Consider the following 25,564-nt stretch of genomic DNA (forward strand, 5'->3'; position numbering starts at 1 on the left):
ACTCCCCCAACCCGACCCGGTTCAAGGTTTCATGTACCCTGTCCCCAAAACTAAAGCCCCAGAGCGTCGAGAGAGAGATCGAGAGAGAGAGGGATGAAGCTGCGGCACGCGATGGTGTGCTCGTCGAACCAGAACCGGAGCATGGAGGCGCACTCGCTGCTCAAGCGGCAGGGCTTCGACGTCTCCTCCTACGGCACGGGAGCCCACGTCAAGCTCCCGGGGCCTTCGCTCCGGGAGCCCAATGTCTACGAGTTCGGCACCCCCTACAAGCACATGTACGACGACCTCCGCCGCAAAGACCCCGAGCTGTACGCGAACAACGGCCCCTTCCTCCTCCTCCTTCTCGAATCCCTTCCGGGATTCCTCTCTTTCTCCCTAATTTTCTCACTGCTATGGTTTCGTTTCTTGAAAGATAGGTACAAGCGTAATGGGATCTTGCCGATGCTCAAGAGGAATTCGAGTGTCAAGACTGCGCCCCAGAGATGGCAGGAGAATGCCGCCGATGGGTGCTTTGATGTTGTTTTTACCTTTGAAGAGAAGGTGTTCGATATGGTCATCGAAGGTCGGTTCTTGGCCATTGTTATTCGCTCTTCTGCGAGTTCTTTCTTTAAAAATTTAATCTTTCATTCCCACGATACACCGTTGAATTGCATTCTTTCTTTTTTCAGGCAACATTGCTATCTTGATAAATTTGTGGTTTTTTTAGTCTTTTTTGATAAACAACGTTGGGATCAGTTTCTTTGTTGGATTTGGGAACATATTGTCATGCATATTTGCGAGATTTATATGAAAATTCTTGGAGAGGTATTGGGATAATTGACAATTTTGGCCGGCATAGAAGTTCTTGGTCTCCACAAGTTGAGTAGCGGAAAGTAATGATCCATCATCAGCTATCTACCAAAAAATTTTGACCTCTTAGCCACATCAAAAACGAACTTCTGTTTTCTTGGTTGAAAATAAGAAAAAAGAATAAAACAAAAATATAAAACTGCCACTTATTCTGTAACGCGTTATTTAGTAGGTTTGAGAGTAGGCATCTTTAATGCTTTGCAAATGGAATCTTCTTCTTGTCATGCACCCCCTGATTGGGGCTCCTCCTTCATGATAACCAATCCCCTTTCTAACCAAACATCTCATGATGCGACTGCTAACAAATATAAAAGTAGATAATCACCTCATTTTTCTGCCAAATTTTGATCTCTGTCCCTCCGGCCACCCTTTAGGAGATTAAGTAGATCAAAGGTTAATATGGTTTGCTTTTGTATACAAATATAATTTGACCTTCTTAAAAGTCTGTTTATTTGATTATGCTGTGTAAGCTACCCTTTTTGTCATCAAAAATGGGGGTGCTTTTTCAGAAGCATTTGTGAGATGATCCTTCCGTCATCACACATCAGTTTTAGATGTTCACCTAATGTATTTTTTTTGGTCCATCAAATCAAATGGAAAAGACATGTGCTAGATTAGAAGTTGTTTGCAAGTTCTTCTTTTTGTTTCTTTCCTTCTTTTGGTGCACAGAAGCATGCTAATGTTGTGACTGCTGGGTTAATCTTGTGCAGATCTAAATAACCGGGAGCATAAATTGATGAAAAGTGTATTAATAATCAATTTGGATGTAAAGGATAACCATGAAGAAGCTGCTATTGGGGCCAAGCTTGCTTTGGATTTATGCCAGGAGGTATGTAGTGCATGCATATGGACATATGAACATATGATAGCAGTTGGACTAGTCTTGTCATATTGAGATCTAGGCACTTGATTTGTTATCCAGTCCTCAGCTTGACCTAAGCCACATGGTTGATGGACTTAAAGCATATACCTTGCATGCCATTTTTAGCCATCCATTGCATATGAATGTAATGGTTTATTTGCTATAAATTTTTCAACTTTGACTTGCAACCCACTAAACTGATTCTTTTTCCGCTGCCATGGTGGAGTGGGGTTAGTTACAATGTTTAAATGCATGATCCAAATTTCCCCTTTTGTTGCTGCATGGATTTTGTTTTTGTTGATGTTTTTGATTCTGTTTCTGTTCTGTTTTTCCCCTCGGTTGGGTTGGGTTGGATTTTGTGTGTGTGTGTGTGTGTGTGTGTGTGTGTGTGTGTGTGTGTATTTGGGGGGTGGGGGGAGCGATACATTTAGCAAGTTCTAGGTTGAATTTCTTGTCAATCTTGTTTCCTATGAAGTTTGTTCACCAGCATGTGCTTCAATGGGATCATCACTTGACTATTCGAAGTTCTCTGAAGGGATGGGTTTTAATTTGCAGATGGTTTATACTTTGTAGCCTAGGACTACTTCTCAGGTTCAGCCTAAGCGCACGTTGAGCATGTAACGGGGTAAAACTAGCTTGGCCTTAATAACCTGTAATACAACCCAGGGTTCTCGTAATTTGTATTTACACCCTTGCTCACTAACTTGTTTGCCATTTGGGACTAGAAACAATGATGAAAGAAAAGTGGTTGGCCTCCTAATCTTGCATACCCAGGGTTCAGCCTAAATTTGCTAAGATCTAGCTTGAGACATTCATTAGGCTTGTGAAGCCATTGAGCAAGGATGACAACTACTGCTCTATCTAGTAACAATGTGATTCAAAAGGTCAAGTTTGGAGAGAATGATAGATCTTAAAACTGCATGCATGAGAAGGAAAGGAATGGGAATCCTTATCTCTAAAAGTTTCCACTTGACTTCAGTCTAATTTTAGTGATATAATACAGAGAGGAGAAAAGAGGTAGTGAAATGGAGGAGATAAGCATCTAGATAATGAAGAGTGATCTATATTATTTTCAAATAAAATCAATATTGATCTGTTTAACAAAGACTTTTTGTTAAACCTTTTCTTGCAATAGCATTTTGTGGGATACTTATATTCTGTTTTCTTAGGCATGATAACATTATCAATATCTTCCTCATGTTCCTTAAATATCTTGGGTATCAAGATCCAACATGCATTTTTGAGAATTGATATCTATTATTCTCTTGGATATGATCTGTCGAACGAAGAAAGGATCTCAACGAATCAGTTTTTGTTTGTTATTGAGTCTGTACTGAACTGATCGAATATGATATAACCATTATATTTTCTTCATGGAATCAAAATGATATCTAGATAGAATGAGCAGAAACAGATCCTAGGGTTCGTATTGGATATTAGACGATATACTTTGCACCTCAATTATAAAGGATCCATATTTTTGTGATACATATTTTCTAAGCGATATAGTAGAAAATTCAGATATGCGTGTTTCAATTTATGGATTAGTCAAAGAATTTAAAAAAATGAAAATGGAATTTTTAAAAACACAGAATGTTAACATGAACTAAATGGAAGCATAATTTGTCTTTTCGTGTGCCAAAGCATTTGTACATGCCTAGAAACCCGCAGCTTGGAATTTTGAAGGTTTTGACAGAGTTTAAGAAGAAAAGATAAAATAACAAATAGAAAAGGGTTCTGATGGAATCATCACTAGGAGACAGATACACAGTCAATTTTTGTAGAAAATGGAAGAAACCCTTCAAAATTGATTGAAATCTGAACCATTAATCATATATCAGTAAGCAACTCTATATGTTTGTATGCATACACAAGCACACATTGTTGAGCTGAACCCTACCAGTTGAAGTGAAGCTCAATTCTATCAGTGTGAACCACATTATAGCTATTTGAGATTGAGAACCTGTGTTGGTAATCATGATATCCAACCTTTTAAACACCTACTGCTGTGTTCATAAATTTATGTTTTACAATTATGAATACCTGGCGAATTTTTATGCATATATGTTCTTAATTGTGTAAATCATGGGGACAGCATGATTGAGGTGTTCATACTCGACTAGTACAGGTCATATGCACTGTGCACGCGACCTCTGCCATGATCTACTGATATGTCAACCTGATTTTGGCTTCTTGTTTTTTTAAATGTTGCATATGATGATTTGTGTTGTTGATTCCCAATTCTGATGGCTCATTCATAGGTTTAAGCTTGTTAAATAGAAAAATCAAAGAGGGAAAACTGTTGGGTTTTATTTTGAACTACTCCTTGTTAAAATTGGAGTCTGTCCAAAAAAAACGCTAAATAAAGTTGACTTGTCACCATGAGATTTGCTCCCAGACCCGGTTGAATGGGTCAAAAGATCTATCCTTTTTATGTACTTCTCCAAGCTGCATGGGCCATATCTAACAGAGTTAAGCCTTTATTTTTCCTCCTTCCATTCATCAGTTCTTGCTCCTTCTATTTGCTTTATTTGGTTCATAGGACAAAGTACTCTAAATATGTTGCAAAATCATATAGAAAGTCAGTTGGCAGAGAACGCAGAAGAGCAGTGCTGGCTTAATTCAGATATCTTGCTCAAAAATTAACTCACCCTTGTAGCAATTCCTATTGCTCGTCCATTCACTAGGACCACAAGGGTTGTTGTACAGATGACCAATGGGAAACTAATGTTGAGTAACTTTGTGAGTGAGATTTCTGAGTTACTCATTCTGAACCTGTAATGTATCAGCCAAATAACAATGCCACTTGGATGCTTTTTCAGAATCCCACTCCTGAAAAAATAACAGCCCCCCAGAGGAGGGGGGGGGGGGGGGGGGGGGGTGTTGGAAATGTGGACACACTCCTCCCCTCTCTCTTTAAAATTTAAAATCAGGTTGTTCTTTCATTAGTTATCGTAGAATACACATTTCTTAGCATGAACTTGGAGACTTTGTTCACAATGAAACTTAGGAGTTTATTTAGGATTCATTGGATTCATAAAGAAATAAATAGGCTTGTTAAAGACTGATAGGGCATAGTTTTTACTAATTAAAATTATTTTTAACTGGGTTAACATTCTTTTGGTGACTTAGCATAGGGAAAGATGGGTTCTGTTAGGCATTGTTGGTATTTTTGTTTAAGGAATGTTCCCTTTACGCTTTGCACTTTTTTTCCTCTTGTTTGACTTATTTCTTTCATGTCTGGTTTCTATTATGGACACCAAAAAATAAATCAGTTTCATTTTATTTTTTTTTTTGTAAATTACAGTTACTTTTGTTAGCATAAGATGGATCTGTTGATTTAAACAATTTTTTGGATTATGGATATGCAATTTTACCGAATCTGCTGATGAGCTGCATCACATGTCACAGCTTTTTGCTAAATGAAGATCTATAGATGAAATTTGACTCTTCCATGTTTACTTTGGTGCTGATGCTCGTTAGTGGATATATGTCAAGCAGAAAACCTGCCATACCTATTAGAAGTTTTAGTCAAACCAAGCTAGATTTTTTTATCGTACGGATATGACTAGTGGAAGAATGTTGAACCATTGTTTTCTGATTCTGTTGTCTGGAATCTGAAATTATGCAAAAAAATCACTAAATTAGTTGGTAAACCGCTTTAAAAGTTTTGGCTCATGTGGATTATGTTTATGCTGCAGCTTGAAGCAGTTGATTGCTGGGAGGATGCAATAGATGACATTGTTGCTGCTTTTGAGAAGCAGCACAAGCGAAAGCTCGTCTACAGCATTTCTTTCTACTAATAATGCATAGAGAAAATTAGCTGGGGATGTTTCAGCTTTTTAACTCAAATCTTGTACCGTGTCCCTATCATTGAGCACCTCATAAAGTATAATTTAGTGTGGTCTAGGTACCTATAAACTGGAAATCATTTGCTTCTTTCACGCATCAATGGAGCACGAAATGAATGGCATGCATGGATAAGCTAATTAGTTTATAAAACTATATAATTTGCAAATCCAAAACATTGATATTAATCAGTAAAATACGGATCAATTTCTATTGCTTGGATGTCTAAAACACTCCAAAATATGCTATCAGGCTATCAAAATCATTCATATTTAATCAATTCATTGGGTTGATAAAGTAAAAAAATGCATGATTCTTTATTTGTAGTGAATTTAGATGTTGTAGATCAAATGTATGTAGTCCATGTACTCTGGTCTCGATCTTTATAATCCAAGATCGATGGCTTTCGGGTGGGGAGAGAACATGCGGTAACCGAATCACTATGATCGAGCAACTGGAATTACAAAAAGGAGGAATCAATGGCAAGCTTTTGGAAGGTAGCAGCACCGGAGAAACAAAATTTTTTATTCGGCCGCGGTCCTGGCTGATCTCAAGCCGTGCATTCTCTCCAGTAATCTCCTCCCTCCCCGAGTAGAGCAAAATCGGTAGATCGGTATAACCACTCATCCTTTATAAGCAACAGTTTTAGTAGAAGAATAGCTAAGAATTCATTCAGTATTCAAGCATCTAAATTCAGAATTGTGAATTCCAGATGGACAGGAAATGCCCAAAAAATTATGCCATGTACATTGTTCAAATTGCTATACCATCTCCCAGAGCATAAGAATAAAACTTAAAAATAAGAAAGATAACACAGCTTTCAGCATCAGGCCCAGTTCAGTTGGCTGGATCCACAACAATGTAATGAATTTGAGTCGGTTCCTGATCACAATCCCTACTCATTGAGATTATTCCGTAGTTCCAACTCTGGCTAGAGTTGGGCAAAAGATAATTACACCACTTTTTTCCCTGCTTGGTGTTTCTCACGTTCAGCATTGGAATTACAACAATTATCTAACAGTTTCGCATATTTCCAAATTGAACTCTCCAAAAGCGTAAACCTATCTTGGAACCTAAAAAATTATAGATCATAAAAATATGCAAAAGGTCTTGAATGTAATTGTTATCTTCTTCAAATTTTCATCCACAGTGAGCAATTTTCTTTCTCACTAATGTGAGGGAGTAATGAATGTTGGTCGTGCAAAGCAACAACCAGGCATTTTTGACTATATAACCTCATCTCTAAGTCATTAACAGGTGAGCATCTCGGTGTAGCTCAAATTTCATTGACCATTTTCCAAAAACTTAATTTCATCTGTCGTGCCCTCTCCTTGAGGTGAAATATCATCCCGTGCTCTTCGAGGTGTGCAGGCAATGTTTTTGATGATTGCACAGTAGAGGTCAAACTCTGCTTTTAGTTTGCAGCAGCTGGCTTCAATCCATTTCTCTGCAAAACTGGTCGACACACTATCTTGGGTGTCCCTCTCATGCTCTTCGATGGCTGGCCTTATCTCATCATACAGAGAATCAAGACGAGAGGCAGCTTGCTTCGTGGTTTCCTGCATGACACAAAATCATCGGATGAAACTTCTCTGTATGGTGTATCAACAGAAAGAAAGTATAAAATCTACAGCAGAAACAACAAAAAGAAAGTATAAAATCTACAGCAGAAACAACAAAAATCACGAGACATACTACTCATCAAACAATCCTCTATGTTTGGAAAAATCATTGTGGAGAAGCTCATGAGCAGTTGTGGGATTTCCCAACTGAAGCTAGCCCTTACAGATGAGCTAACTTTTATGTTGACTCAAAAAACAAAGGTCACAGCTCCAACAGCAGGTAGCCAACCAGGCATTAGTTTCAGCACATAGGCCATCATCATATGAAAGATTGCTGCTGTTGATCCCTTGAGTTCTGTTCCTTGCAGATGGCCATCATTCTTTGAGTGCAGGATTTTTTTTTGTTTTGACAAAAGAAAAGTACAAGTGATAACAATGACTGGAAAGGAAATTATCATTTTTTTTTTGGACAACTTGTACAGCAGGATATGCTTGTCAGGCATTCAATATTGCAGCGTCACTCCTACTGATATCTAGGCAATTGGAACAATTGGCTCCAGAATGGTGAAAACAGTGGAAGATAAGAAATATGGCAACATCAGGATACAGACGAGATATTGGAGGCTAACTATAGAACATCACCTGATCATCAAAAATTCTGTACACAAGGATAGATGAATTTCCAGGATGCAGACACTTTCTGCAATTAAATCATATAGTCGATTTACAGGGAAAAGGCATTCCAGTATCAAATCAGACTTTAGAAAACCTATTAGCTTTAATTCTTCCCTTGGTAAAGATATTTACAGCTAGGAAAAGGTAAAGCATAGTTGGTTCAGATCATCACTACAATTACCATGATGAGGTATGAGATAGCACATGACAAAGTTGCCTGAGTCATATCTCCAGTGAAATGATGGATAAAATCAATTAAGAATTGTAAATAATATCATATTTGGTTATGAATATGCCTATGAAATACTATGACTAGGTATGAGATAGCACATTATAAAGTTGGTTAAGTCATGTTCCCAACAAAATGACAAATAAAATCCAACCAGGATGGTGAAAAATATCCCTACTTGGGTGAAATATATCATAGAGAAGTTTTTAAATATATATGAATCTGCCTGCCTATGGCAGACATTATAACATGGTAGACTTTTGTAGCAAACAACCGGGCAGAGCTAGCAATAAATACTCCCATAACAAAAATGTAAAAGATATAGATTATGTAAAAGAACATCCAAACTGATTTGAGGGAATTCACCAGCTTTGATCTCAAAAGTTTGAGGGCCAATAAAAAAGAGAAAAATTCAACAATTTTCAACTTAACCAGCAACAATCATCCAACTATATGCGTCAGATTAATTAATTAGCATTTGGTCAGCCAAACTTTGACATCCATGAAAAAGTCAACCATGATATCTACAACATTAGTTGACCAGAAGAAAACCAACTCTAAGGGAAACCTAGTTTGGGCTCATGCAACCAAGACTCAGCACTTCAAGATCTTAGAATTGAAGGGGGAAAACTCAATCAAGGGAGAACTAGGCACAAGGAAGTGCACTGGCGTAGAGTGTAATCTAAAGAACGAAACTGGTGAGCAGATTTGAAAATAAAGACAAAAAAAGGAAGCAACATAGAAAACTTAGCTGAAGAAATGAAACAGAAAGGAGACGAAAATCAGCCACTGAAAATGAATTTTAACTCCAAAAGCCAAGGAAGATCCAACATTTCCAATTGAACAGAAATTTGGACAAGATTCCCTTAGAATTGTGACTGAATATAGAATAACAATGTGCAGGTGCCAACCTCAGTCTGAACATTTTATTTTGGATGGTGCAGCTTTATGGCAATTGCTTAGGTTACAATATTAAGAAGCTACATGTAGGATTTGGAGCTAAGTCTTTGAGATAAAATTTATACCAACTTAGACCACAAGCTGTTCCAAATAAATGGATCAATAAACAGTGTCTTGAGAGGAGTGGCTACTCATCCTTACCTCAAAAGCATATATTTCTTCACGTGCTTCTGCTGATGCTAAGTGTTCACCAATAAGTCTTGCATTAACTTCTTTCCTAGCATGACTTTTGGATTTTCCACCAGAGTAATGTGGCAAGGTTTTGGACAAAGGGCCTGACTCTATGTGATAGTTCCGGCAAGCACTATTACTCCGGATACGGGATATCATTGCACTTTTACGCATAAAGCTTTGATGAGCATTCTGTGAGTACATATTATCATCTTCTCTTGTTTCACTTTTCGCTTCATCAATTTCCATGGGGATAGAACTCAGTGGTTCTACAGAAATTGGCACTAATTGAGTATCCACTGCAGAAACAGGACCATCAGTGATTCTCAGGAAACCTTTATTTTCCTTTGCAGTAATCATCATGTCTTTTGATGGGACAATGGCCTGTAAAAACTTCTTTGCCGGTTCATCATCCTCAGAATCATAAAGGGGGACATTTTCAACCGAGTACCTACCATTGTACAAGCCAATTAAAACATGCAGGTAATCATGGCAAGACACATTCTGCAATTTCAAATGATGAAGCATATACAATAAAAGAATGTTCAAAACTACAATAAACTAGAAAAGAGACTAGGGAGAGTGCCAACTAGTATAGCTGCTAAAGTCATTGGGGTTTGATACCAATAACCTGGGTTCGAGTCCTACCCTGACCCAGTTTTCATCCAGGTTTCCTTTCCTCTAGTTCAGAGAGAGAGGGGGAGAGAATACAGAATCATGAATTGTTAGTTGCCTGTCTGATTTGATTGTCATTTGGCAAACACTTTGTCCATATCACAATATCTGACAAGCATTTCTAAAAGTACATCAATATTGTGTAACTGCATAGGGATGCTTTGGTCTACACTTATACATGTTGGCAAGTAGCCTAAATTTATAAGCAATCAGAGGTGATCTCATCAAAACATAGCAACTAAAGAGACATATTTCTAATTCTCATTATTTTTTTCAGTGGTCTAGTTCTTGAACCAGTGATAGCAGCCACCCATAATGTTCATGTAACTAGTAGAAATTTTTCTTATGATCACAAGATGTTTCAGTTTTAGCTTTGTGTTTTTATTTTTGTTATAATACAAATTAGAGTTTGAACTCAGATAAGGTTATATTGAAGAAAAAGATAGTTAGCATATTGATTGTAGTTTTCCGTGCTGAAGTTAGAATTTACATTCAATTTGTCTCACTGGATTATATTTTAGAACTCAGAGATAGGTGAAGCACCATATATCAAACCCTGTGTTGTTCCTCTGTCTAGACCCCTTGCAAATCTTGATGACATTAGCAGGTTGTTCCTCATTCCCCAAATGCATGAGCTTAAGTAGCATAACCAAAAAGGAAGGTCTTCCTAACCGCCAAAATTTTGACAGCTTTTATCACAAGACCTTTTCTTACAATAGCTCATACGGTGCTGAAATTAGGTTAAGAGATGATCAATCACTAGAAACAACTCTATAAAAATGGTATTAGGCTTGTCAGCTTAAGTTTTGGCATCGAAAACTCATGAGTCATGGTTATGTGCATAGAATGCCAATAGACTGAGGAAGTGATTTATGAGCTGAATTATTCCGCACAATAAAACGGATGCCTTTGAAAAGATCCAAGAATATTTTTATGTTTATTTTATAAGTAAATTGTCTTCCTAGGTGGAATGAGCTTAAATATGGAACCAATACTCTTACTGCAAGTTGGCCGCCCATGAAGCCAACTCCACATAAATGGGGCAAGGTTACAGGTTAAGTTCCTTTAATTTCTGTTTTATTATCAAGTTCACATCCCTGTGGGCGAAATCCAAAGAACATTGTCACTTGACAAAGAAGTTGCAAATTATGTTTGTCAAACTAAACTTATGGTGATAGTGTGGTAAAAGCAAAACTTCAAATTACTTTATATACATTTATCTTTTATAAATCAGAGCAAATAAACATTACTTGCAATAGAAGCAGAGAATAACTAAAACATGTCTAGTCGTATGGTTCTGATTAAATGATAAATAAGCACAGCACACTTTCTTTCTAATATGAATGAATAAGATGCTTCACACTTGATTGGCCAGAGTATCTAGAAATGAGCAGCATCTCACCTGTCATCATCATCTTCCCAGAGATGGGTGGCCTCCTACAAAACACGTGACATAATGGAAAAAGCAAAATTAGAAAAAAGTTGTACGAAGTTACAAATAAGACTGAATAAAGCAAGACTTGATTCCTAAAATTCATAAGCAAGGTGCCAAATACAAAGCATTTTAATGGCTACTTTATGAGAGAAAAATATGCTACAGCTATCTAGTAAAAGCATACCAGCATGGTTGCAGACACATGCAGGTGCCTGCATCCACACCAGTCCCAAGCTGCAGAAACATATTAAAGGAAACCACATCTCAAGTTGGCTTCATAACAAGGAATTTTTCTTCTATTTAATTAGAAAATCGACAATAAAAATCTTAGTTCCAAATTCTGAGCTAAAGAACAACAATACTATACAAAGGTTTAAAATGGCAGGCACCCTAGATTTTAAAACTGATATGGTGTAACTGGAGAATTGTTTAGCCCTAGGATCCATCAGGTGCACTTCAGAAAGATTTCTAAAATCACCTGGAAACCACGGGATTTAGCCCCAAGAAACCCAGAGCAACAGGGTGCACCACAAAGGCAGCGAATCTTAGCACCACCAAACCATTCAAAATTATAATCATAGGATAATTCTGTTCCAGCAGGAATGTCTTGTTTTGCAAATATCCCAACCCTGACTTCGCCCAGCACATTCCACTTCCTTGTTTCACACTTTGGTTGACTGCACTCTTCAAAGGAAAATATTAGATGTCAAAGGAGCATGGAAAGGCTAACAGCAAGATATACCTACCAAGTAAAGATATATACAAATGAAGGAAAAGCTGAATAAAAAATGAAGAATCCATAACAGAAACATCTATATCTATATATCAGAACCATTCTACACCACAAAAATTCCCATACTAGGACAACATTATAGGTTTCTGTCCTCCAGGGGAGCTTACCATGAATGGTTAATAAACCTAGCTAGGCTTCCTTTTCGAGTGGCATCAATGGATTCTTGTGAATTGAGATTAAAAATATATGCATCTTTCAAGCCTGTAGAAAAGCAGTTAACTACAGTTAATAAATTTCAAGATGACGGAAGATTTATGAGTAAGCTTGTGATATACCTTCAGTTTCATAAGCTTGAGACCTCCGCCTTGCTTCCTTTGATGATATTATTTCCCCACAATATTCAATAACAAATTGGCCAGCCTGCATTAGTTACAAACATGGTTAAGCAATGAGAAATGCATCTCTGACTATTTTGTGACAAGAAAAAGCATGCAGCGATCCATTGAATGAGCTATTTTGCAGCAATATTTCCTTGTGCTAAGCAAATATGCATGTGTCTCACAGTCAGTAAAAGTTAAAACCATGAGGTAGGCAAAGTCTATTGCCAAATCCAAACAACAGTTAGGCCAACTACCTTGATGTTCTCATCGGCCAGAAGACCCCATCCACGTCCTTCAGTTTTAAATACCCTTACTTTCGCATATTCACATTTCTGAAATTTCTGCCAGCAGTAAATTTGTAATGCTTACAAAATAAGTTACAGAAAACATTAGAAAAGAATAAAGATAAAGATCACAAGTCTATAGGATCACGTTGAGGTAGACATATAGGTAATAGCAGATTTTATTGCGAAAAAACAAAATGTAATCTGCAAAGGACAAAATTACATTTCTGGAGCATAACAAGAAATTAAATTCTCATATTAGTTTTTTACAGGGAAGTGTACTAAACAAAGGTCGAAGAGTTGGTGAGCAATAATAAATAGGAGAAGCAGCTGTGTCTAAGCTAGCAAGTGTATTCTATTCAAAGGGGGTGCACCCTTCATTTTTGGCCTCAAACCCTTGGTTAGATAATCAAAAGGAGGCCTAAAGGCTTATTTTAGCAGTTCCCCAGTGGATGACATATAATTGATTATTGATGACACCAGAATATGCGTGTTAGGTTGGGCCATGCCAACTTTTCCCTTCAGACAGACAGACAGAGAGAAAGAATGTGTTAGTGTTAAAATATAATTATGGAGGAATACTCGAGGTACAACTGTACACGCACAAAATATCTATTTAAGGTCTGTAAACATATGACGCCTAAACTAGAATAAATTCTAAAAAATACCCCCATGGTGAACATATTCATATGATGTTATGCTTGTGAACATATTCATGAATATGACACCTAAACTAGAATAAATTCTAAAAAATACCCCCATGGTGCTTGTTTTTTGCTATCTAGGATCTACCATTCAACAGAATTGAAGGTCAAAACATGTCAGTACAGCTTATAGATGCTTTTACTCAAAAGAGGGAGTGGATGCTTTTGAGTTGAGTACTTGCTGTATATTTAAGGAAAGATTACAGCATGGTGCCAAAACCTGCAACTGTTATATGAATAAAGGAAAAAATTGACAGAAAGTCCGATACGTGTCACAAGGATGAAGACTGAGAAGGTGAATTTGTAGTACAAGTAGGAAGTATAAGTAAAATAGAGGAAAAGCGCGAAGCACCTCAAGGAACCAATAGCCAAAAAATAAATTCAGATTATAGGGGCATTTTAGTGAAAACTAAAGGAGACCCCAAAAGGCAGGATCTCATATATATGCTGTCGGGGATGAAAAATAAACAGAACACCAAAGGAAGCCTATATAGAAATCAGACAGAAAAGACTTGGAAGGCTAGGTCTTGATCCAGAAAGTGATCGTTCGTTCAACCTTAAATAGACTGGGCGAAGGATTATTTGGTGAGACCTGGTCATCACATATTGATTTATTTACATTTCTGGACCAGAATGTGATTATCAGCACACATCTATCACATGTAAGTTGTCACTGAAGGCATGTTGGATGACTGGCGGATATTGAATGTCCTTTATACGTACTTCTTTGAGATTGTTTTTCTCTACTGTCTCTCCCTTTAATCCTTTCTCACTCACATCCTTTCCCTGTTATCTGTTCCTTCTTCATAAAGTTTCTATTCCTTTGATCCCTTCAACCAACCGCGAAAAGGTGTTAATGGGCATCTTCTGATGATTCATTGTGATCATCATAATTACTATTGGACACCTTATATAGATGAATGCAACGTGATAATTTCTCATACCTCACCTGAAAGGAAATCATATCTAAGATACATCACTCTGATGATGTCCTGTAAGATGACCTTTGCAGAGGAATAGATGGACCTACATGAACGCGGTGGACTACATGCATGTTTCAGTTTAAGACAGGCTTTTGTAATATAGGGTTTTCGACAACATATAATCATGTCTTCTAAATGTGAGATTTGCTTTAAAAGGATTTTTCGACAATTATTTCATGAAAACATTGGTTGCCACTACAAGTTGTTCCAAATCTTTTGCTTGCAACTGTCGTACATGTTATCTTAGTTTCTCCATCCTCTTTCCATATCGTTCAGAACAAATCCTAGTTCTCCTTCCTAGGGCCAGCATGGATTTTTATTATGCATGACCACACTAACAGACCATCTTTGTGAACTCTCCATCATGTTGTCCTCAATTAGTGATCTTATGCCTAGAAAACCATTCCTCAATCTATAGTAGTTAATTGAAATACTCCTCGCTCTATAGTTGTTAATTGAAACACTCCTCACCCTATAATTGCTACTTGCAACACAGATTCACATCAACATTCTGACTAAAACTACCCTCATGTGCTTCGATGCTCCTACTTGCTAACATTTTGAACCTAGCAATATTCTAAGCCTTTTATGATTTGATAGAATTTTTCTTAAGCATCATAGTCAAGTGTCAACATAATACCAGAGACAAATCTATATGACCTTTTCTTGCGTCTGCAACAAGTTGTTCCTTGCTCATTCCTTTGAGTTTACAGGGTAGAAGATGTGCAAGTGATCTGGTTAGCTTATTAAAGTGAAGAAACTGTAAGAGTTCATATTTGAAGACAGAAAAAGAACAAAAAGATCCAAGCAGGCTTTACAGTCCCTTATTCAACAAGATAAGCACCAACTCTTTGCTTAGCTACTTAGTTTTTTGAAGGAAAGAAAAAAGAAAAGCAAATGTGCTAGCAGTTGTAGTCCAACATAGGTACACATACAACAACTCTCCCAAAAGTTTAAAATCCAATGGCACTTAAGCAGGAATAATTTGAAGGGGCATTGACTCACAAGGTCCAACTTATTCTGTATCTAAAGAAGCTTATCACTGAAAGATTAGCAGCAAGGTGCCTCAAAACTATGTAACAAGAACTCCCTTTATGAAAATGATTAAACAGAGAGGGGTATCTCTAGAGACATATGACATCAGATCATTTCATACTGAAATTAATAAGACATGATGGTGTAATGCATGTTTAGAACAGGTCTTTGTGCTAAAAATGGACACAATTGCACTGTTATGGATTTATAGAAAACAGGAGCTTTATCAGATGAAACAAACAATGTTGTAGGTTGCAGGACATTACCAACATGTATGACAAATATCATTTTATGCCTTCTTGTTTTAGATATTTTGCAGTATGACATCTTGATCTTTAAGTGTATTTCCTCTTCATACTGCCACACAAGCTCTTTCCTACTAGATCATGCAGGATATCTTTAAATATGTAAGGTGAAAGAACTAAAAACCTGATTTTTACAATAGTTGTCACAAGCACAATAGCCAGGTGTGCATTCTGTGCTAGTTAATACATTCAAGCACCGTTCTCCACATGCACTATCTGGATCAGTGACATCGTACTGGCACAAACAAACATTTACATCCTTCTCTTTCTGCTTTATATGCCTACACAACCACCAAATGGTATCACTATAAGAGATAGAAACAGCCACATTATCAGATCCAAATACTACTTTTTAGAGAAGGTCAACAGACATGTTACACTATTGATCAATATACTGAAGAAGGCACTGACCATGATGAAACGGTAGCTACAGGAAAAGAGTTAGCTGATCACAGCATAGATAGCGCATAAAAGCCATTGTTAAATTGCAATGACATCAACTTGCTCAAGTATCCACTTCATTTAGCATGTCTGGGGTGACATATATACATATATACACATACATATACATATGCATGCATCCATACATATGTAAGCATCAGCTATAATGTTGAATGCAAAAGGAATTCACCCAACTATTTGAGGTTTCACGATCAAAGTTACGTGCAGAAAACAAAAACTTTTGGTATACAGGAAAGCTTAAAAAGCTAATGATTGAATATTAACTGTAAATTATGCTTTAGATGTGCCTTGATGTCATGTTGTCTAGTCAAATGGCCTGTACAGCATTCCTGTTGTTTGATATTGTTAACCATAAGGTCAAGCAAATGAGGATGGCATTTCACAGATGCACAATCATATTCTATTATCAGGGCAAGTATTATGAATTCTAGTCTACTTACCTTTAGGCCTAAATTACCTTACAATAGCCATGTCATGCCATTGTCTTGTGATCTAGAACAGCACAGATTCATGTGATAGACACATGAGACATTAAAAGCACACACTTAACAGCCTCCAAATATAATAAGAATTGTCTTAATTGGTCTCCCTGCTTTCTATATGATATAGCAAGATATTGAAAATAACAACATAGGCTATCCCTTGACCATTCAATAACTCACAACAACATCTAGTAGAGCTTGAAAATATTAAGTGAATATTTCCAAAAGCCAAGCAACTAGCACTTTTCTACAGTAAATTCCTCTGTTTTTGACATTTCTCTCTCTTTTTTCTTCTCTTTCATTTCTTTTTATTTTTTCCTATCTAGCTATATCTATTTCCATCTTCTCTCTCCCTGGTTCTCTTTTTCCAATTTTTATTCCTTAACCTTTCATTTTGGTACCCTGTGTGGAAGTTCATCCTTTAAAACCCTTTATATTATCCTTTCAAGAATATATCATTTTAATATTTTACAGAACTAGGCTTGCTATTATCTAATGCTGTTGCCTCCTCCATCACCTGTATTTGAACAGAAATAATTTATAATCTGAGCTCTTTCCAAATCTGCCGAAAATAATCTGCATTTTTTTTCTCAAATTTGGTTCTTCTCCTTTCCCAGATTATTCTTGAAAACCAAAAATGTAACTATGACAATAAGCCATTCAGTTATTATGCAAGCCACTAGACTATCAGGTATCTCAAATAAGAATAAAAAATATTGTTTTAGTGCATCCAGCTATTAGTAGATAATAGCATTACATGCAAGGTATTTGAAATGTAACAATCATATTCAGCTTCTGATTGGAACAAAGTGATAATGAAATGAAAAATATAATTAATTTAACTAGCAGGATAGCTTACTTTCGATATGAGAATTCGTTCCTCTCGATAAGCTTAAAAGGTGGTGGGGTGTCACTAAGTTGGTCCTGTAAATAGCATACCTTCTTTACTGATATTCCCAAACAGGTTTGCAAACTAATGAGTAATAAATGCAACTATGATGTTATATTTATATCATATAACTCGTAAAAGAAGACTGATCATAATCATTTAATATTCACTTGGAGACACTGAAAACTTCTGAGGCAGAAACACATGGAGAGCAAAGAGAAAACAATTTGCATGTATTAAAAATTAGATGATATGTGCACATTGAAACAACACATGATAAATTGTAAAGTGTTTAAAATTAAAAATTTCCATATCTGCATTGAAAACTTGCCCAACATGGCACCTCCATATGTTAGCTAACTTCAGTATAAACTGCAGAAAATCTAATACACACTAGTGAAAGTAATGGTTATCCACTATACTATCATAGAAGGTCAAAACATATGGAAATTCCTTGTAGTAAATGCATGAGACATTAAAGCAGTATCAGAAGCTAAAGAAAGTGAATATCAAAGCCAAAACAATAGGAAGCTACTAAGATGTAGTGAAAATGCGATAATTTATTCTGCATATCATAGAGGCAATCCACTTATTATTTTCGCTTTATTCCACAATCTACAAGTTTTTTTCTTTTGCAGATAATAACTGCAAGACATTGCCCAAGTAAGTTTACTGCTGCCTTCTTTTCATCCGCTTAAAGAAAATGACATCACTCAGAGGGTAGTGTTAACCAGAATATATTTTCCAACAAGCATGTAAGCCTTTTCTAATGATTCCAAACAATTGTCTTAAAGTTGGTAAATTAATTTCACTCAGAAGCTGCATTTGATTGGTCATCAGTATCATAGATTTGATACATTTCTGATAAAGAAAACAAAATCATATTATCTCCCTTTTTTCTCAGACAATATGGCGTTCAAAACAAGAAAAAAAATATTCAACATAAATAAGGCATTTACAAACTTATTCAACATAAATCGAGCAATTACAAAGTAAAGATTCTCAAGTTGCAAAGATAGATGCCACAAGAAAGCTTTCGGGTAAATGGGAAAGCTATAGGAATAGAGATTTACAATCAGCTTTCAAGGATAGTCAAACGACAAGAGTAGACCATATCTTTTGGTGGTAACTGAGGAAGGTGTTAGCTAATATCAGCCACCACCTACATGCAGTCTTCTTGTTGGTACATCAAGAAAATTCCATGAAACATAATTCAACATGATACATACTTTTTTTTAGAGAGAGCGGGGCGGGGGGGGGGGGGGGGGGGGGGGGGGCCAAGACATAAGATAAAGATCCTTTCAGTTTAATGTCTTCAGTAGTTTTTAACAAAAGCAAATATATTACATAATCTTAGTGCTACAAATTAAATATCCTCACCCAACAAAGTTCATACCTACGCAAAGGAAGTGGAACAAAACTAGGACTCTAGTCAGAACAAGAGCATTTTCACTATAAAATTTTGAAACAAATTCAAGAGTATTCAACCATCAATAGGTCAAGTGCTATGGTGACAACTGCAAAAGATGCTAGATACTTTCACTAACCACTTGAAGTTGTATATGGTAGAAGTGCCTTCATGATACAACAAATTATGTGGTTTCTCTGGTCCAACCATAAGCTAGACCAGTGAGCTTTCTCATGGCAACTAGTCCTTGAACAATTGATATTCCAAGCCTTCTGATGGTATTCCCAAATAATCCGGTGCTTAAGATGTGTCACAAAAGGCTTAGCAAGCACAGGGATTTTTTTCTGTTTAAATTTACAATAAGTTTTGCTCAAGATTCACTACTTCTAAGGCCGTTGGGTAACTTAGTCAGATTTTGGGTTATCGCCCACTCTAGGTTTCATCATTATTTTCCTAAGGCCTCCTGGCACCCTCAACAAGACAAAGCCTCCCCCCAATATACAATCGGTCATGAAATTATGATCACCATTATTCTCAGTATTATCTGCATGCCTCAAAAAAGCATCATTCTGCTCAAATCAACACCCTGTGATGTCACTAGAACCCCTTTGCATAAATATAGTATTCATCCATTATGGCTGCTGTAATAGGTCATATCATTTTGAAAATGCAAAACAAGCATATCACTTTTATTTGAATAAGGTAAAACAAGCATATCACATTACAAGAAAGATATATCTAGCAATGAAATAATCATATAGTTCATGTAATAGCACTTAATTGTCTACCATTGCAGCCCTCATAGATATCCAGCATGTTTAATTCAAGCCAACACTAGAAACCTAACATGGTACATTCTCCATTCCCGGTGCCAATCTTGACCAAGGTCTGCATCTGAAAACCTCAATGAGATACATGCATTTTAGATCCTATATAGATAGATAGATAGATATAGAGAGAGAGAGAGATCGTCAAATTTAATAACTTTTAGTCCAACACAGTTAATTATTAATTACAGACATTTTTTTTGTTCACAAAATGAAGGAATTGGTTGGAAACCATGAAGTATAATATAGAGTGAAATTCAAAAGGTATTTCTCCCAAAGAGTATCTAAAATTGGCACGATCAAGAAACTAGAAGTGAAAATAATTGTTCGTACCAAAAAATTCACGGCATGGGAATTTCACCGAATACAAATATAGAGCAGTATCACTTGGGACTGTCTTAAGAAGATGAAGGCTTACAACTAATACATTTCACAACTGAGTATCAATCAAGTATCCATGCAATATAATCGTAAGTAAACACAAGGACAGAACTGTACCATTTGGGGTTGAACTAAGCAACCAGGGCCTATAGCCTGTTCCAACAGCCAAGCATTACTCAATAGCTGACATGCAGAAACTGCAAAACAAAGCATAAAAATGAAAATCTCTACAATCTTATTCATGGAAGAACAAAAGCACAAAGCAAGTAAGCCTAGTTTCAAACTCAAAACATTAAAAGATGTCTTATTAAAAAGACAGGAACTATGCACCATCTTTAATGAAAAAGAACAAAGCAGGGATGTTATGATACATTTAACTGAAGCACTATAATGCTAGCAAATGTTTTCACTTATAACTAACTGTTGAGCAGACATTACAGAAACTTAAGTAAAACACTGCACAAAACCCATCAAATCAAAAGGACAAATCCACCATAGCTTGAAACTCAGAACATTAAAAGAAAGTGATGTTAAAAGACAGGAATGATACACCATCTTTAATGAACACAAAATACAAACCAGGGCAGTTATGATACATTTAACCTAATCAGTAGAATGCCAACAAACATTTTTCACTCAAACTAATAATTGAGTAAAAATTTGCACCAATCATTCCAATATTTGATAGAAGCGTACACAAACACAATTCAGAAAAAATTCTAAGTGAATCATGAAAAGATTAAAACAACAGAGAAGAAACGAAAAATATGCCAATATGGGATCTTTCCAACATCAATTTGGTCCTTTGTGACAGGAAGGGGCCACAGAAATCCCTGGCCAGGGGTAAGAGGATGACATAGTAGAGAGTATAGAAAGAGTATGGATCATATTGTACAATTTTTTAGTAAATAGGAATTTTTCAAGTAAAATTAGAGTACTAGTTGGGGTGACTTGGGTCACCAATATAGGTGACTCAAAGTGTAGGTGATAAATTTGGTTTAGGAAACATTCTACTGCTCCCATTACCACAATTTTGGTGTTTTTTTTATTGAAATAATTTCCAAGAATCTTAACCAATATGCCTCTCCAATCCATAATACATGCGAAAACTAAACCTTTTAGTCACAGACGCTTGCATCCACAGACACTGAAACATAAATTAAAACCTATTCCTACCTCCAGTCAAAAAGTATGTTAAGAACTTCATAAAATGGACTATAACTAATTTCTTAGAGCCAAATAAGTCTATAAACTATTGGAATGAATGTAATCAAAACTAGCCATTGCTACCAATATAGCACAAACTACCGAACTGAGTTCCAGTAAACCAAGAACAAAGACGTTTACGGTTCGGTATTATTCAAGAAATCAATCACCTGAAAAAAGAGAGCTTGCCAAAGAAGTATGGTACATAAGGTAAAAAGAGAGGCATCAAAGATTAGGGTTTAGAACTTTGGGGGTTAGACAGTGCATCCATCAAAAAATAAAAAAAAAATAAAAACTAATTCTTGGAGTAGAGATTAGAGGAGCGATGAGATAGCATCGGTGTAATTCTTTTTTTTAATCTGATCGAATTAGGGTTCTAGAATGCCATTCGAATCGAGATGGAAGAGAGGAGCGAAAGAAGAGGGCATACCTCAGAGGGCTCCGCGACGCTTCAAACTGCTCTGTCCTCAAAAAGAAAAAAAAGGCAAATACGCGGTGATATTATGGACTGGGTGGCCTTAATGTAAAATTAAGATATGACAGGGGTTTCTGTGAAGTAATTTCCTAGATGTAACTTAACAAGACTCGGAAGCAGAGAGCTGGACTAGAGCTGATCATGGCCCGTCAGACAAACCCGGCCCGAAAGTTGGCAGCCTTGGACACTAAATATCAATGTCGGATGTGTTGGGCTGGTCCGCTATTGATCGTCAGGATTGGGCTGAACCTAGAGAAGAATTATAGGCCCAATGTACGGGATGGGCCGGGCGTAGGCAAAAACGTCAGGCCTAATTTCTACTGTAGGGCTCGGCCCGATCCATCCTGGCCCGATATTTGATCGGCCCAGGCTAGCTGAAATGAAAAATATTACACATAACTTCCTATAAAATATCAATATTAAATATAAGTCGTTTTAAATTTCAACAGCCCTAGCGGTCGGCTTGCGCCTTGCGGTGGCTAATTGGAAAATAACACCATGATATTGCATTTTGGTCCTCAGAGAAATTATCATATTAGAAATCCATCTCTCATACCGGAGTATAGCAACTTAAATATTACAAAATTTCTACATAATTTTATGATATAGTAAGAATTTATACGTAATAATTCCTTTGACGGATGCAATGGGAAAAAAAACAAGACTTCTGTGCCGGCAACCTGACTGCCGGAACTAGACGGAAAATAGCACTAGGTCATTATGTTCAGGCCCTTGGAGAACTTATCAAATTACGAAGCAGTCATTTATACGGAGCATATGGTATAGTTCAGGGCTTTTGAAAGGAAAATAAGACTTCTATGTAATATTAAGATATGGATAAGGGTCCTATCTTTATATATATATATATATATATATATATATATATATATATATATATATATTAAAATAAAGACTAAGTTTGCAGAGCTGTTTGTTCGCCATTTGTATAGAGTATTTAATTGAAAATATGTCATGAAAAAAAAAAAAATCCTGTTGGCTGGCTAGTGCGTTGAGACAATTTCGGAAATATGCAAAAGAAAAAAGAATTTTTTTGCATAAATACCCTTCTAAATATCGAATTTTGTATTGATACCCTTCCAAAATTGATATTTGCATGTATGTCCTCGTAAAACTCTGTTATTGTACAGATGGCCCTAATATAACGGTTATTCTAACGGTGTTAAGAAAAATTAAATTTATATTAATTAAAAATAAAATAAAATTATAAAATTACACAATTGTCCCTACCTTTTTTTCGGAATCGTAATCTATTTGTATGTCTACTCATTAAGGATTTTTTAGTCATTTTAATTTGAAACTACTAATTTTTTAACATCGTTAGATAAAATGCGTATATATGCAAAAACAAAAATAAAAAAGGGTAGAATAGCAAAACGAGTGTTTTATGAGGGTATACCTACAAATATTAATTTTAGAAGGATATTCATATAAAATTTAATATTTATGAGGATATTTATGCAAAAAAAAATTCTAAAAAAAAAGAGAAGAGATTTAGCTAGCCTTCGAAATTAATCACGCCACGAGAAGGCAACCGCACAGCATCTCAACTCCCGACAGTCCATGCCCCGAAGATCCACTCCCTTCCTACCTCTATTTTAATTAGTACGATTCTCTAGGCCCTTTAATCTCCGACTCCCGTCATAGATGTTACATTAGCCTCATCCAACAATGATAGACCCACAACTAGAAAAAATTATTAGTTAAATCAGATCCACCAACTTATTATGGACTGTCCAACTACAAATCAACACATGAAAAAAAAAAAAGAGAGAGAAGGAAAAAAGTGAACCTTCCACCAACTTATTATGGACTGTCCAACCACAAATCAACACATAAAAAAAAAAAGGGGGAAAAGGGAACCTTCCCTTCTCCTCTTTAAGCTCCCAAGTCACAAGGCCAAGGAAGCCAGAAATTCCTCTCCCTCACAGCGATCTCGAACGCAGAGTTTCGTGAACTATTTATTTAAGCCTATGGTCATAAGATCTCACATGCACATTGTCTTGGGTGGAGATGATGTGCGCATGTAATTATATAGATGCCCTTATCGGCGGTGGGCAGGGAATAATTAAAAAAATAATTATTATTATTAATATATTAATATATTGAGAAATTATATTTTATTAAAAACTAATAAAAATATTTATTAATAAAATAATGTTTTAGGAAGTGGTATATGCTCTAAATAAAAAAAGATATCTCATGCATTGCTCGGATTATCTAATCTGCATTGGCACAGCTCTTTATCCAGCACCTCTACAAGGTATTCAATTCTACGAGGTGGAGAGGCACTTGGGACTTGCGAGTGGATTTTACAAGGCATGCTCATGCACGATATGATTTAGTATGATTGTATTTGTCTTTAAGTGTGACAAGTTAGATATATACGATAGATAGGTGCACAAGTATACCACCGATGTTAGGTCAGCTGGAAAGATAGTGATTGAAGAGAGGATAGAGAATAGCATGGGTTTAGATATCTTGATATTTAAGAACTTTCGTCACTGTCACACCACCGTTCGAATTAGAGGGATCTGTATAGGAATAAAGGTATAGCGCAGGGCTACGATGGTAAAAATTCTAAGTTGCAATTACCCCTATGATAGAAACTACTAATAGACTAAGAAATAAAATAAGATAAAATGTATTGATTTAGATTATCGAAGGATCTTTACAAAGTATAAATTTTATTTATTTATAATAAATATAATAACTACTCGCTCTCATGGTTACTATCTATGTTTGATTTTCACTCTTAGTGGTCTGATAATTGATGCTAGTTATCCTTTCACCATGTACAACGCTCTATACCAACTTCCATACTGATAATCATATCTTTTTGGCCATAGCTTCTTCAACCATCCCTATTTATTCCGACGTATAATATGGTCTTTAGTACTTTAAAAATATCTTGGAGACTAATTCAATCACTTCAATCTACCACCAGCTATCTGACTTCGTATGTTTTGTGTTTTAATCAATCTGTCGGCTTGCTCGCCAGCATTCCATACGAATTCTACTTCTTCGATATATACTATTGCAAGTAAGATTTTTTTTTTGGCTAAGTTCTATCCAATCCAGCAAGAATCACATGTTTGCTATGCTAAATCTTTAATTCGCCTGACCTTCTCCAGGTGGTACTTATCTACAATCCTTGGATGCGGAGACACGTTTGATTATAAATTCCAAATTAATGGATGACATTTCAAAAATTGGAGCCTTAACCCATACACTCGAGCTCCCTCATTCATCCGCCCGAATCCAGCTTTCGCGCGGGGTTGGAATTCCAGCGTCACCCTGGCCAGGTTCCGGGTCATGCGCGCGGAGCATCGAAGACCGGAGAGCCGGCTCACGTGGGCGGCTGGAAGCCTGCGAGGAATAAAGTCGCGCAATCATTTCCACTTATGTATGTGCTTCCAAGAGAATCACGGCTCATGGTTTTACTCGGTCTTCAACCAAGTTCCGTAAAAAAATTATCCGTGGTCCCAAATGAAACGCAGGGTCCATTGCATGTGGCAGCTCACTTTCTTGGTGGAAAGAAGGATATATATATTAATATATATGGGCCGTGGTCCCAAATGCAACAACTCTATCAACTTTTCCTTGGCTTACGGCGAATGAGCGTTTCTTGAAGACAAAAAGTCATATATGGAGACCGGCCTTCCTACATTACTGCTTTATCTTCTGGTACAACTAAATGAAAAATTCTATCTATCTATGTATTT

At 36.4% G+C, this 25,564-nt stretch overlaps 2 protein-coding genes across 6 annotated transcripts; one reads left to right on the top strand and one right to left on the bottom strand.

The window, feature by feature from the left end:
* The first annotated feature begins 40 nt into the window (after positions 1–40).
* LOC103701243 (Ssu72-like family protein) lies at positions 41–5,659 on the top strand. The gene is made up of 4 exons (XM_008783236.5): positions 41–308; positions 417–562; positions 1,560–1,678; positions 5,413–5,659. The coding sequence occupies exons 1-4, from the start codon at positions 94–96 to the stop codon at positions 5,512–5,514; spliced, it is 582 nt and encodes a 193-aa protein (XP_008781458.1). The 5' UTR covers positions 41–93; the 3' UTR covers positions 5,515–5,659.
* Positions 5,660–6,443: 784 nt separating this feature from the next.
* On the bottom strand, positions 6,444–21,933 carry ASHH1 (SET domain group 26). Of its 5 annotated transcripts, none has more exons than XM_088720515.2 (12): positions 21,777–21,885; positions 20,258–20,337; positions 19,721–19,826; positions 17,495–17,559; positions 15,816–15,972; positions 12,635–12,712; positions 12,336–12,420; positions 12,168–12,261; positions 11,746–11,944; positions 11,235–11,269; positions 9,128–9,608; positions 6,444–7,119 (listed from the first exon to the last, which is right to left on the bottom strand). In XM_088720515.2, exons 3-12 carry the CDS (start codon positions 19,733–19,735, stop codon positions 6,844–6,846), a joined length of 1,485 nt encoding a protein of 494 aa, XP_088576641.2. In that variant the 5' UTR covers positions 19,736–19,826; positions 20,258–20,337; positions 21,777–21,885; the 3' UTR covers positions 6,444–6,843. The 5 variants fall into 5 exon arrangements, with proteins under 5 accessions (XP_088576641.2, XP_088576640.2, XP_008781456.3 ...); XM_088720514.2 differs by having other exon boundaries at positions 12,635–12,721; XM_008783234.6 differs by lacking the exon at positions 19,721–19,826 and having other exon boundaries at positions 12,635–12,721; positions 21,777–21,933.
* Between the last annotated feature and the right edge of the window lie 3,631 nt (positions 21,934–25,564).

This window comes from Phoenix dactylifera, chromosome 4, assembly GCF_051530095.1.
Source record: "Phoenix dactylifera cultivar Ajwa chromosome 4, Ajwa_hap1_PhDact_Kaust_v1.1, whole genome shotgun sequence".
NCBI classification, from domain to species: Eukaryota; Viridiplantae; Streptophyta; class Magnoliopsida; order Arecales; family Arecaceae; genus Phoenix; species Phoenix dactylifera.